This window comes from Cyprinus carpio, chromosome A21, assembly GCF_018340385.1.
Source record: "Cyprinus carpio isolate SPL01 chromosome A21, ASM1834038v1, whole genome shotgun sequence".
Classification (NCBI taxonomy): domain Eukaryota; kingdom Metazoa; phylum Chordata; class Actinopteri; order Cypriniformes; family Cyprinidae; genus Cyprinus; species Cyprinus carpio.
Genome location: NC_056592.1, coordinates 24,155,674 through 24,170,952, shown reverse-complemented (window position 1 = coordinate 24,170,952; position 15,279 = coordinate 24,155,674). Strand labels below are relative to the sequence as shown.

At 34.9% G+C, this 15,279-nt stretch overlaps 1 protein-coding gene across 1 annotated transcript in view; it reads right to left on the bottom strand.

Moving 5' to 3' along the window:
* nsg2 (neuronal vesicle trafficking associated 2) overlaps positions 1 to 5,967 on the bottom strand; it is a 32,931-nt gene extending 26,964 nt beyond the window's left edge. The window contains exons 1-3 of the mRNA XM_019098250.2: positions 5,690 to 5,967; positions 5,095 to 5,253; positions 1,758 to 1,877 (exon numbers count right to left, since the gene is read on the bottom strand). Coding sequence (XP_018953795.1) covers positions 1,758 to 1,877; positions 5,095 to 5,223 — 249 coding nt within the window. The 5' untranslated portion in view covers positions 5,224 to 5,253; positions 5,690 to 5,967. The remainder of the gene's footprint in view (positions 1 to 1,757; positions 1,878 to 5,094; positions 5,254 to 5,689) is intronic.
* Between the last annotated feature and the right edge of the window lie 9,312 nt (positions 5,968 to 15,279).

Below are 15,279 nucleotides of genomic sequence, written 5' to 3'. Positions count from 1 at the left end.
CACAGCTAACCAATCACAGCACATTTCGTATTTCAGAAGGCGGGCCTACATTTGATACAGAAACTATTCGAGCCGTTCATGCCAGACTGGGGAGAGAAGTGTTGTATTAATGTAAAATATGTGAAAAATAATGTGTTTTTCGAACAACCTAGTATGAGAGCCTGTTCTAGTACACCCCCAAAACAAAATCAAGACTTTGTAAAAGAGCATAAAAGGACCACTTTAAAAAAGTTAAACTCATGTTTACCATGTTAAAATCTGTAAGTATTCTTACTGATTTCTAAGTAAGTCTTAATTCAATACCTAGAATAAGGGATTACACTTAGCAAGCTCTAAAAAAAACTATCACAGCCTATTCTCACGATCCACTGAAATTTTTCCCCCACTGAATATTCTTTTTTGCTTTATAACACAAATATAATGTAAAACTAACAGTGCAACAAATCTAAGATTAGTAGTTATGTCATTATTTTTGAACAACAATAAAAAACATAGTAATGTGTTTAGTAAATATGTGACACTTAGTATAGTTGGGAAATCAGAGCCAAACTCATCCTTTTGCCCCCATTTTCTCCCAAACCTCCCAGCCAACTACACTAATATCAAAGAGAAATCATATGACCTCCTCCCTTCATAATTAAGTTGTCTTAATACCACATTTATTTTAACATATTAATATGTTCCACTTGGCTGCATAAGACACCAAGAGACCACAACTCTCTTTTGTTTTGAACATTTAATGAGGGGGAACATTCCTTCTTTACTAGCTGGTGGAGTACAGCAGGGGAATAGGATAAAAAAAAAACTGCGAGGCTTCACACAGCAGAGATAACCCTGCAGTTAGCTTTCTTTACTCCGAATGACTCGTTCTAGACAACAACCTCAAAAAGAGTTTCCTACAACAAACTCTTACAAGAACGCTCCGGTATGTTTCCTTCAGTACCTCAAAAAATAACAAGCAGAAAGTTGAAGGATGATCTCAGACTAGAACATCTTGATTGTGTCTGTGGAAAATATTCAGTGTATGTCAGTTATTGTTTTCATAGTGCCTTGTGGTTTCGAGGCAGCTGACAGGTTCATTCAGTGTCATTTAAGAAGGAAGTCAATCTTTATACCAATGTTTGCTGCCTTCTTCACCTGCCTCTCCAATGACCTTCACTGCTATGGTAAAACGTCCCTCCAGACTCTCCAACTCTGCATTAATGAAAACAGTTCACACTGCCATCAATGCTATAAACCCAACTGCCTCTAGAACTGCTTCCAGGATTTAATCCAAATAGCTGAAGCAAAAAGTGTTGAAACAAAGACTACAAGTTTATTTTTGTGTGCGTGTGTGTGTGAGACAGCATTAATGACACTTGAAAATAATAGATTTTAGAACATTATTGTATTACCATCCTCTTGTAGAACTGGGGGAAAAAAATCTACAAAAAAACAGAAAAAACAAGATGGAATACAACCTGGAAAAATATCTTAGACCAGCATGAATATCCATGCTGTTACGGGCTGTTTTTGGACTGTTTTTTACAGGTTCACCAGTCTTACTGGTGAATCCGGTTTTCCAGTGAATCCCATTCTGGGGACCAGCACCCAAAACATTTACAGCCATGATGTTTCTTCTGAAAGTGAATGGACAGCAAAGCAACCAAAGCCAATTTAAACATTGACAGAGCTGATGGCAAACATATCATTGTACACTGATCTTTCAACATTCAGTTTCTTTCTTTGAATTCACACCAAAGGAAGTCCAGCCATACCTTCAGCCTTTCAGAAACTCCATCAGTCACACTGATGGTGAACTCCTCCACCTTTGGAACCTTCATCTTGGCCTTGTTCTTCTGTTCTGTCTGATACTCAGTTCGTGTCTTCACCACCACCTGCAAAGAGAGAGTTTCTCCATAAAAACAATAGTTTGACTTAATGTAAAAAGTAAATTCCCTTAAGGTTTGATAACTTTACCATAAAGCCAGTAACTTCCGATCAATAATGACCATAATTATGTTAGGCCTTCCTCATGATAAAACTTCATGGTAGTTCTTAAATTGCTCAAAATCACTGATCTCACAGACACTCTGAGATAGAAAGGACTTCCCGTAACGTTGTAAAAATTGGCCTTACCAAAATCATAGCATTTTCCTGACAGTCCTGACAAATCAGACTGGGTAAATCACACTGCATGCCAAAAAAAAAAAAAAAAAAAACCTTGAAATACAAACTAATCAACAAAAATCTAATTTTAATCTGGTTTCAACCCACACAAGTATGTTGTTTAGATAAAAAATAAAATAAATAAATAAATGGATTTCAATTGTTCAAATTTCAAGCAGATTTGAGTTGAATATGAAAACATATTGTTTGAATTGCAATTTAGTGAATTCCTTATCCTGTCATTCAATTTTAATTCCAACTAATGAACTTAGAGGGAGCAAATTTGAAGGTGAGATGTGTGGTGACAGATGGAGGAATGACACCTCTAGATGATTATGTCTCAGTGTTGACCTTAGTTCTTGCTAGCTTGATTTTTACAAACCCTGAGATTGATCAGTTCTAGTGCCCTGTAGACCACTGGATGAAGCTCAACCACTTCAAGTCATGAACTCTGCAATTACTGCTTATCTGTCTCCTTCCTAAACCCTCTGACATTTCATTTTCCCCCTGAATAACCATCTTGTCTGCTTCCATTTCTTTCTCCTTCTAAATGAGGCACTCTGGTATTGCTGGAATTTTTATTCCAATTTCTGCACTCACCCAGAATGCAACCTCTGCCTCCAGGCAAGGTTGAGCATTGTCTTTTTTGCTGCTGATTCAAGGCATCGATAGTGTCAACACCAGGGTCTACTGTGGATCGGACTGGATTGATTCTCTACAATATAAGTGTTGTACTGATATGCTGATATGACAACCTATTTGATTGTAAAATGCTTTGAATAATGATGAGATTGATGACATGCCGCTTGTTATTTGCATGCAATTAGCATATGAAGAATTTGGTATTCTGATGATAATGGAATGGTTTTGAGATTCTGGAAAACAACAAGACAACCTGGCCAAATGTTTCCCTATATGCAAGTCCCCTTGGGAAACAGGTTTTACAGCTGGAAAAAAAAAAGAAAAAAAAAAGAGAATCTGCGGTGGTCCCAAAACTAAACGCATCCTTGCAACATTATATCTCAAATATCAAAAAAATAAATCCATATTTTTTGTTCTTCAGTTATGGTGTCAAAATAACTGACAAAAATTAATTATTGTATCCATTTAATGAATTTACACACCTCATTACAGTAAATAAACTGAAGTGTGTTCTTAACTTGGCTCATGTAAAATAAATAATGTTAAAACATCTTTCAAATAATTTACAGTCATTACTGCCTGATTGCTATCTGCAGACCTCTAGAGAAAGATAATGATTTCCCGCAGGGCTGATCCTTGTCCTGCTTAAAAATTTCAGTGTCAGCATGAAAAATTATTGGTTTTTACATCGTCCAATTTGGTCAAGGTGATAGAACTGCATCAAGTGCATGCGTTACAGCAACTTCAGATGCTAAAAATAACTAATTAGCTTTTGACCATCCAATCAAATTGTCTTTTTTATTTTATTTTTTTTACTTTTAATTCTTCAATCTCAGAAGCATTATGTTGGTCATTTAAATACCACGCTGGCCTCAGCATTATTAATTAGTTCAATTAAAATATATTTATATATATCATTCTTATCATTAGATTTATCAACAGTTTTTGCATCTGTATACTCCTGAACTACTGACAGACATTATACAGGAAGCTATGATTAGTGATCTTCTTTTCAAAATAAAATTGGGCATATTAGATTGAACAAAATGCTTTCAAATAATTTGTATAAGACAAATTCGGTCATCTTTCCGACTGAGGCTCAGGGCTATTATGCTGTTAAATTACTCTTCTCTTTTATCTTATTTATAAGAAAATTTCACAATTACAATCTATTTTTTGTTAATTATATAATAATTATATTAAAGTATTATGTCAATTAAGCAGGGCGGGATCATTGTCCTGCAAGGCCCTATAGAGCACACGTCTTTGGAAATAAACATTAACTGACCTTATCCAAGATCTCTTCAGCAACCTTTAGAAATATTGATGTTTAGGGAAAAAAAATAAAACCAGTATTTTTTGCTTTAATCCTCTTCATATAGTAATTATTGCCTATCACTTACAATTGTAGCTAAAAAAAAAAACAAAGCTGTGAAATAATATAAATATTATGTTTACAACATGTTTTCATTACACATGATATTTTTGATCAATAGTGATCAAATATACATAAAACCACCTTTTTTAATTTAGGTTTTATTTATTTATTTATTTATTTATTTTTTTGCCTGTTTACAAATGTATAGTCTCTGAGAGCCACTAGCTTTCACAAAAGAAGAAAATAGGCTCACCCGGTGACATAGACATGTTAATAATCCAACATATCCTCTTCACCTCTGAGCTGGCATTAAACAGAGGATGCAGCCTCCATATGACATCTGAGATAAAAGATAAACTGTCTTTTTCTCTTTGTCATGCAGGCCAATAAAGCCTCAGAGTCCTAACGGACTGGGGGAGGGGGGAGGGGGTTGCATGCTCCTTAAAATATGACGCTGTTCGCTTTAGTGGCTGGCTTGTGCACAGGTTTGGGCAGAGTGACAGGCCACTTCAGTAAGCAGGTGCAAAGAATGATTGTGCCTTCCTCAGCAGAATCCCAAATGAGGGCTGAAGCACCACTCACAGAAAGTGTCACAGCTTGCCCCCTTAGGCACACTGGTTAAAAGCCGAGGAATGTACCGGCATGTTTGGGGAAAACAGTGAAAGCTTATAATATTAAATAAAAACGAGCACTCATACATAAAATTGTTGTACATTTATTTACATGCTCAAAATATAAAATCAAAGGATAATGCAATAAAAAACAGCCTAACAATTTAACACCACAGGGTTAATCCATCATTGTGCTTTCTAGGTATTAGTACTGTTTGAAATTTTGCCATGTGACAAGGTTATATTTTTTTCTGACCTGACAAGTGGCAATGATAATGTCCTGTTATATAAGATCTGAAGAACAATACTCCTTACCTTGTCTGGGGCTTGGTACTGAAGATTAGTAACATCCAAGGGCGTGATGAGAGGGACGTTCTGAAAGCCATCCTCTATGCTAACAGCTTTTGCTCCTTTGTCTTGTAGATTACTCCCCAGTTTAACCATCTTTAAAGGATTATTTCACTTTTCTCCAGCCTATAAATGTACAGGATTGTATAAACACTTTTAAAATATTCCAGCCTGGCTCCAAGTCAAATATTGATCGCATTTAATTATAAAACAAAAAATCTATACACATCTGCCACATCAATAAGCCATGCCGAGCCACATCACACCTTATAAATCAAACGCGTCTCTGTGTGATGTCAACTCGAACGCGAATGCTTTAAAAGACACAAATGCTGCGCTTGTAAATAAAAGCAAAATATTGTGCATTGATCTTTGAAATGAAAGAGAAACAGCGCTGCACCGTTTAACTATACTGTGTAAAATCCAGGTGCTGAAACATCAGCCACAGAGCAAATAAAGCACCCGCGCCCCTTTTATGTCTGGTTTACCAGTCACAACAATTTATCTCCCACCCAAACACAACACGCCAAAGATGAAAAGATGTTTTTAAACACGTACTCACCGAACGCGGTCAATTTTCACGCTTTAAACAGTCTCAAAGACAGTTTAAATTCGTCTTGTTGATGAGGGCAGGTGGAGCGTCGAGATGGAGATGCTGTATGTGCGTGTGCGTGCGTGCGTGTGTGTGTGAGTGAGTGAGTGTGTATGTATGCGTGGCGCTGATGCGAGAGATGCAGATACTGGCGGTCTCATGCAGCACCCAAACCCTCACTTACACTCAAGCCACTAGGGGGGATCTAAAAGAAACCCTACATTTGTGTTGTCCGACCCTTACAAACCCTGAAGCTCAATACCCACCCACGCCACCTGACTTGTTTGCCATCTAGTGAAAAACTGAGAGAAGTGCAGTAGCATTTTCATTTAGGGTATCAACATTTTATTTGTGCAATAAAGCAGTATGACAAGAACAGTCTTTATAACAGGCTATAGTTCGGGTTCTAAATTTTGAACATGTCTTTAAGCAGCTAAGAACCTTGTTAATTCGCCACGTTGCTGCGTTGCTTGGCAACCACAAGGGATAATACATTATTATGTACCGGAATGTATTTATGAGTCAACATCATTGCAATAAAAGACACCAATTTTTTGGCGCATTGATTACCATTTGTATAACCACAGTTTTGCTACAAATACCATGGTTAGTGTATCACATTGGTCCCCAAACTTTTTGTAGCATGCACCCCTTTCTAGTGTTTGACACATGAAGCACCCCCACCACCTTACTCCGGTTAAACACCACATTAAAATTACTAGCCACTCAGCATTTTCACTAGCCACAATTTTGTTGTTGGGAAATTACATTTTATATGTCTATTAAGTTACTGCATACAAAAATTTATTTAAATTGTTTCCCAGGGCTTTTTTATTTATTTATTTTTATTTTATTTATTTATTTTTGATTTTGATTTTTTTGGCCTATATAAAGAACATTATTCCCTAACCTTATTAAATGCATGTCATCTTTCATAACAAATTCTTACATTTTATTATTAATTTCACTTAATATAATAAGACACTGTAGGGTTTTTACCAAGCAAATTAAATCAGTATTAACCAAACTGATCTTTCCACTACAGAAGAAACAGCTGAAGTAGATGGATTTACACAGACAGGTTAATGAAGCTGAAATAATGTTATGAGCTTGGTGTTTTAAATCAGTTATATAATTGAGCCTGTTTTTACTTACGCCATGTTTAAATCAAGCACATGACAATAATGGGTCCAATTTAAATGTGCATAAATATGTACATTTTGCTGAAGTAAAACTGAACATTTTCACCTCATTCTACAGTATATCAAAGGAAGAGAAATTAAAAAAAAAAAAAAAAAAAAACCTTCTTAAATCTATGTGTGTGCCTTCTGATGGACTGTCCATTCATCCAGTGAGTTTCCTCACCTGTGGTTCAAGACAGGATTAGGATCCAGCTCCCCATGACCCTAATAAGGACATATAGGTTTGGATAATAGTATGGATGGATGGATGACTTCTTAAAAGTTTTAAGATACAGTTCACAACTCTTAAGGTGTTTTTATTATTATTATTATTATTATTATTATTATTATTATTATTATTATTTAAAAAAAAGTTTCAGACTGCAACTGACCTTACATAAATGGGCTAGTACTCAACATCCCACTTATAAATGTTGCAGGGAAATACAATATCATAAAAACTTAAACAAGGCCTATTTAAAATTTACAGAACAAAATCAAGTTCAAAACAAAGAATAAAATCAAAATCTTGTTTGGTGTAAAATTAATGAAATGTAATGTACAATCATAAGAAGGGGTGAGCTGATGGGTCAACTTACCCCAGGACCTTTGGCTCAAATTACCCCACTCCTACAATTTTAACAAACTTGTATCATCCAGCAGTTTAGAACTAACATTCATGCTAACATTATAGCCTCATATTATTACCTCCTAAAGCACAAACGCATGTGATATTTTTTGGCCCCCTCTCCATCACAGGGTGAGTGTGGTCATGTCACCAACTTTGTTTAAGGTTGTCTAGAAATCCCTGCAGGCTCAAATCAACCCACTCTCATAAAGATGAAATGTTGGGGGGAAAATGCAAACATAAGCTACTTTTAAATATGAAAGAAAAGGCCAATAGGTGGCAGCATGTGCCTGTCTTTATGAATGGCTCACTGAATCATTGACTCAAATGATCAGTTCAAAAATGGTGAATCCTTCAGTAAGGAAACACTGCTGTGTGTTGCTCAGAGATGCGCAAATGTTCTGCTGTGATCTTTGTTTAGAACTTCGTTAAATAAATCGAGCAAAAAACTTAAAATACTCGTTTGAACTCTTGTATAAAATTAATGTCAAATTTGCAACCATACTGGTTTTCATGGAGAACGGCACTCTCTTGGTCGTGTCATGTTGCTTAACTAAGCTATATGTTATATGTATAAATATAAAAAACTACATATTTACCACCATATGTTTCTTCTGTGTGCAGTTGTGTTCATTTGTTTCGATTTCTCCACAAGATTGTCTCACACAGGGACAGGCTGCACCTCAACTGCTGCAACTTACTGCCAATATATTATTATCAATTGCCGTTTACAAATGTAATAAAAAATGTTTCCCTATTTAGATGTTTTTAATCAGGTTAACTGTCCGACTGAGCAAGTAAAATTCCCTTTTACTTATTTATAACTGAGTTCCCTTTTTATCCCCATTCAAAAAATCCACTTGACCCAGACAAACATTAATGTTGAGTTCTGTTACTGTCTATGAATTCTACCCGCCGGCAGTGACCATGTTAGCGCTACTGCTGAAATCCACCTGCATTTACAGTAGTGGGTTTGCAAGTGTTACCCCTTTCACAAATACAGTCTCTACTGGTAACCAGTAAATTACAGTTAAGAGATCATATGTGAACAGGACCTTTTAAAAAAATACAGGTAAATTCCTTATTTACTGGTATGAGAAGTTGTAACATTACCATTAAAATACCAGTAATGCGCTCTGTTTGAACGCAGAACGAGATTACTGCCATAAGCAGGTACGAGTTCAGAACATGGTGACTAGACCAAAGACCTTTTAAGGCAAGTCATGTCAATCAAAGAAATGTCTAAAGTTATCTAAGGTGATGTCTCTGGGCCAAAATCAGCTGCATGAATGTGAACGTCTGATTCAAAAATGAAAACATCAACAAAAACACTGACTGCATATACACCTCCATGTTAACAAACACAACACCTGGAGGTAGGGTTGTCACCTTCAGTAAGGCAAAATAAGGGACACGCATTCACGACACCACCAACCCCCACACAAAACACAAACCAAGGACACAAATTATTAGCTTTAGACTGTTAGCATCTTGCTCAAAAATGACAAAAGAGTTTCGATATTTTCCCTATTTAAAACTTGACTCTTCTGTAGTTACATCGTGTACTAAAACCGACAGAAAATGAAAAGTTGTGATTTTCTAGGCCCATATAACTAGGAACTATACTCTCAATTCGGCGTAATAATCAAGGAACTTTGCTGCGGTAAATATATGGGTGCAGCAGGCGCAATGATATTACGCAGCGCCTGAAATTTGCCCGCTGCAACTATATTAATATTAATAAAGATATGAGACCCGGAGAAAGTCTGCAGTATTTTTTATTGGCATATTAAAATTAATCTTAACATAGTCATAGTTAAACATATAACACTGTAAAATAAAACAAAACACAAACAAATAAAAATAAAAAATATAAAATAATAAAAAATTTTAATAAGTTTTGAAATTTGTTTGTAATGTTATGTTATATTTATGGTTCATTGGCTGCTGCTTATGCTGTGATTATGCATTCAGTTAAGCAAGAATGCATCACATCTCAGTACTCATAAGGGTGTGTTCTCGCATCCTTCCGAGTTCGTTCTTCCAAGGAAGCTTAGCAAGACAAGTCTCCACAAGAACACAAGTCCGTTCTTTGCGTTCTTGGAATTGAGAAACAGCCATTGTGCCTGCTGCACCCATGGTACAGCAGCAAAGTTCTGCTGTAATGAAAGTATAGTACCTAACCATATTGACCTAGAAAATCGCAACTTTTCATTTTTCGTCGGTCTTAGTACACAATGTAACTACAGAAGAGTCAAGTTTTAAATAGGAAAAATATCGAAACTCTATGCTCATTTTTGAGCGAGATGCTAACGGTCTAATCAGATTCAATGATCTGTGTTAAGCTAAGCTAAAAGTGTTAGCTCAGCTTAAAACCTCTGTTTAGAGGTCATTTCCATAGATATGTAAACGTATCTATGGTCATTTCCAGTTAATGATGTCACAGAATTTACCAGTATTTTGATAAGTGAATGGTGTGTTTGGTGCATTTTGGTGCAATGGTGCATTTGTAGTAAAATCATGGTTAGGGTTTGTAAGGTATATAAGGATTCTATTTATTCTCATGTATTTATTTGTTCTCTATAATAATTATTATTATTATTATTATAATGGGGGGCAATACCATTGTGGCAATACCATTACCAAAAAAAAAAAAAAAGTGATTTATTTCACTAATTCCATTCAAAAAGTGAAACTTTTATATTATATTAATTCATTACACACAGACTGATATATTTCAAATGTTTATTTCTTTTAATTTTGATGATTATAACTGACAACTAAGGAAAATCCCAAATTCAGTATCTCAGAAAATTAGAATATTGTGAAAAGGTTCAATATTGAAGACACCTAGTGCCACACTCTAATCAGCTAAATTAACTCAAAACACCTGCAAAGGCCTTTAAATGGTCTCTCAGTCTAGTTCTGTAGGCTACACAATCATGGGGAAGACTGCTGACTTGACAGTTGTCCAAAAGACGACCAATGACATCTTGCACAAGGAAGGCAAGACACAAAAGGTCATTGCAAAAGAGGCTGGCTGTTCACAGTGCTCTGTGTCCAAGCACATTAATAGAGAGGCGAAGGGAAGATGTGGTAGGAAAAAAAGTGTACAAGCAATAGGGATAACCGCACCCTGGAGAGGATTGTTAAACAAAACCCATTCAAAAATGTGGGGGAGATTCACAAAGAGTGGACTGCAGCTGGAGTCAGTGCTTCAAGAACCACTAAGCACAGATGTATGCAAGACATGGGTTTCAGCTGTGGCATTCCATGTGTCAAGCCACTCTTGAACAACAGACAACGTCAGAAGCGTCTCGCCTGGGCTAAAGACAAAAAGGACTGGACTGCTGCTGAGTGGTCCAAAGTTATGTTCTCTGATGAAAGTAAATTTTGCATTTCCTTTGGATATCAGGGTCCCAAAGTCTGGAGGAAGAGAGGAGAGGCACACAATCCACGTTGCTTGAGGTCCAGTGTAAAGTCTCCACAGTCAGTGATGGTTTGCGGTGCCATGTCATCTGCTGGTGTTGGTCCACTGTGTTTTCTGAGGTCCAAGGTCAACGCAGCCGGGATACCAGGAAGTTTTAGAGCACTTCATGCTTCCTGCTGCTGACCAACTTTATGGAGATGCAGATTTCATTTTCCAACAGGACTTGGCACCTGCACACAGTACCAAAGCTTCCAGTACCTGGTTTAAGGACCATGGTATCCCTGTTCTTAATTGGCCAGCAAACTCGCCTGACCTTAACCCCATAGAAAATCTGTGGGGTATTGTGAAGAGGAAGATGCGCCAGATATGCCAGACCCAAGAATGCAGAAGAGCTGGAGGCCACTATCAGAGCAACCTGGGCTCTCATAACACCTGAGCAGTGCCACAGTCTGATCGACTCCATGCCACGCGGCATTGATGCAGTAATTCAGGCAAAAGGAGCCCCAACTATGTATTGAGTGCTGTACATGCTCATACTTTTCATGTTCATAATTTTCAGTTGGCCAAGATTTCTAAAAATCCTTTCTTTTTATTGGTCTTAAGTAATATTCTAATTTTCTGAGATACTGAATTTGGGATTTTCCTTAGTTGTCAGTTATAATGATCAATATTAAAAGAAATAAACATTGAAATATATCAGTCTGTGTGTAATGAATTAATATAATATACAAGTTTCACTTTTTAAATGGAATTAGAGAAATAAATCAACTTTTTGATTATATTCTAATTATATGACCAGCACCTGTATAGGTTGTTTGCTGTTGCCAGGCAAAAATGGCATGTTAATACGAAATTATATTGATGTGTCACTAATCATACAAATCAGATAGAGACAGAACTGTTAGAATAGTATTTGCTCACAATATATGTTGTGGAAGCCCAGCAATTTAAACCAATTAAAACTAGGGCTGTCAAATGATTAATCACGATTAATCACATCCAAAATAAAAGTTTTGTTTACATAAAATATGTGTGTATACTGTGTATATTTATTATGTATATATAAATACACACACATGCATGTATATATTTAAGAAGAATATGTTATGTTTATATATTAAATATATTTATATATAATATAAAATATAAAGTATAAATATATAAATGTATATACATGTAAATATTTTCTAAATACATAATTTATGTGTGTGTATTTATATATACATAATAAATGTACCCTGTACACATACATATATTATGTAAACAAAACTTTTATTTTGGATGTGATTAATCGTGATTAATCATTTGACAGCCCTAATTAAAACTTATTTATAGTTATAGCATAATTAATTATATATTTATAGTTATATAACAGTGCGCCAACAAAGCAACGTTGCCAACTGTTTTTGGAATAATGACGGATAGGTTACTACGGGGGTTTCAGTACTACTTTAAGTATTTTGCCTATATACTCTGTCAATTTCATCTTCACCACGAGAGGGCGTGAACACCCATACCGATTAAAGGTGGATGGGGTGTAAGCAAACACACCAACATTCATTTTACACACACATTAGTTATGAGCTACACAAAAACACCATGCCTTGTGAAAAGAAGTAGTTTACTTAGCTATTGAATGACCTTGTGTTAATCTTATGTACTTAAGTGTATTTCAAATTATATATGCATACATATCACATTTAATATTTTTATATGTACTAAATTGCAACTTAATTACAAATGTGTAATTACATATACATTGAAGTGCATTACGTTCAAGTTTCAACTGAAATTCTATATATTTTAGTTTACCATAAATACTTGACAGTACGTTAATCATATTCCAAAGAAAAAGTAGCGAAATTATGTACATATAAAGAAGTGGGTTGAAAAAAAGCACTCATGTTCAGCTAATTGCATTTAATGGAAATGTAAACTAATACATTTAAATGCAAATAACATTCAATTAATTGTCCAAAATCATTACATTCAGAAGCAATCTTCATTGAAACATATTATTTCCATACTAATACACTTTCTTTTTAAAAGTATGCTGATGCGTGCTTCTTTGGGATGCCAGCAAAAATATGCAGGCTTACTCATGTAATTCCTGCTGAAGGGTGTGGCATTGATGTCACACGTCATGCACAGCTTCAACTGATAATCAATCTGTTTTATCATCCAAATGAGTTCTGTGATTGAAACCTCTCAGCAGTGAGCCACCGTGATCTACGTTTCCTGTCCCACAGTCTCATGGGAAATAAATAATTAGACTGTGACCTGACTACACAGAGTACTCAACCTTTGTTTCCACAGTCAGAGATGAGGATGATCTCATCCCACTCTTCTATTATTCTACAGATCCTGTAGCTGGAGAGAGATATAAGGGAACAACTGAGGCATGTTCACTGTTATTTTAGGGTGGATCATCTTCATTACCTCAGCAAGATGGCATCGATCACAGTGAAATCTAGACAAAGAGGATTCACTGAAACAGTGCCACACTGATCTATTACAGTTGATAAAAACTATAAAAGTATAAAGCAAAGAAATTGCACCCGCGGAGTATCGGGTGAAAGAAGCTAAGAACTGATTTAGTGTTTAATGATAAAATCAGATTTGTGTTGCCTGGCATCTGAGTTTGTGAACTGAAAGATTGTGCTATCAAGCATTTATATTTCCCCAATTTGATATCTGCTTTTGATTTAGCCATCTATTTTGTTTTTGCTTTGTCTCATCTAGATGACTCTGCCTGTTTTGAGAATATTGTAGAATTGACAATTGAAGACATTAAGAAGAAAGCCACTGAAAATGGCAAATCTACTCGAGTGGTTTATGTGAATATGAACAGAAAATGGATTTACATCAAAACGACTTAGACAAAGAAATATAATCCAAAGGACAGGTAAACTGTTTACAAGATCAAGTAACAAAGAACTAAATTTCCAATAGAATCATTCAGAGACAGCAGATGGTGCCACTGAGAACAATAAATTAGAACATAAAACCTAATGATATAAAAACAAAAGAAATAGCTTCTGATGTATTTGGAACTACACCTTGTTTTCTAAGGCAATTTATATTTTTAAAGTGTTTTTTAAAAAAAGGAAATAAAATACATTTGTAGTCTTTCCGCAGTGTTTATAACTTAATTCACTGTGAAACTGTGGCAGACATCTGGCTGAAAATCTAGAGGTCAGATTCCACTGTAGAATTCCTGCTGGTCATTCAGATTCATTTGAGCTGTGGACCACTTAAAAAAAAAAAAAAAAAAAAGCATCTGCCAGAATCTACAAGCGATACGCACAGAGAGAATATCTAGAGAACGATTATTTCAATCACTAATAATGCATTTTCTAAAACATAATGCGAGAAATATGAGTCAGCATCTTGTCACAGTTAAGTTTTATTCATTCAACATTTCACATTACAAATATTTCAAAATTATGCATATTGTTATAAATAGTTGGCTGCAAACAATTAAATAACATTAGATTTTTCTTTTTGTTTCACTAGCACTTACAGACCAACTCCTAGAATATGGACATTTTGTATAACATAACTTAATTAGAAAGAAAAATACAAAAATAGGAACTTATAAAGTGAAATGACAATAAAAATTAAGGTGATATCTTAAGTAAAAAAATGCTATTAATAAATACAACAACCTTCCCATACACAGTTAAAAACTATTGAAATTTTGCCATTAAGTAACATCGTTAACAGACAGATATTTAAATATTTATTTTCCTTCAGAAAATGTGAACCATATTTTGTGGAGCACAATATAGCAATTAGTAAAAACCTAGACACTTTAACATATTAAAAGCTTCACCTCAAAAATATAACAAAAATCTGATCAAAATTATAAAAATTAATTATACATTCCAATTAAAAATATACCAATAAACAGCTAAATACATTGCTGACCTAATAATTACAATGCAATCAATCACAGTAGCTTGAAATAAACAAAATAAGCAAATGAGCACAAAACCTTTAATGTTTTAAAAAATAACTTCAATTATTTATATTAGTACAAATAGTTTGATTTCTTTTCTTTTTTACAAACACCAGCATGAAAAGGATTACAATAACAGTAGAAAATGACTGTGAAAAACATATTAACATCTTCTTTAAATGTCGGCAATTAAAAATGGCATTAAAGAATTACATTGCAAAGAGTCTTTATCTGGAAAAAGTTCAAAAAAAAAAAAACAAAAAAAAAGTATTGCACATAACAACTCGAAGTTAACTTGCAACATTTACCACATTCAAGTCTTAAGTTCCCCTTCCTCCAAACGGGTTTTGATTTACTTCA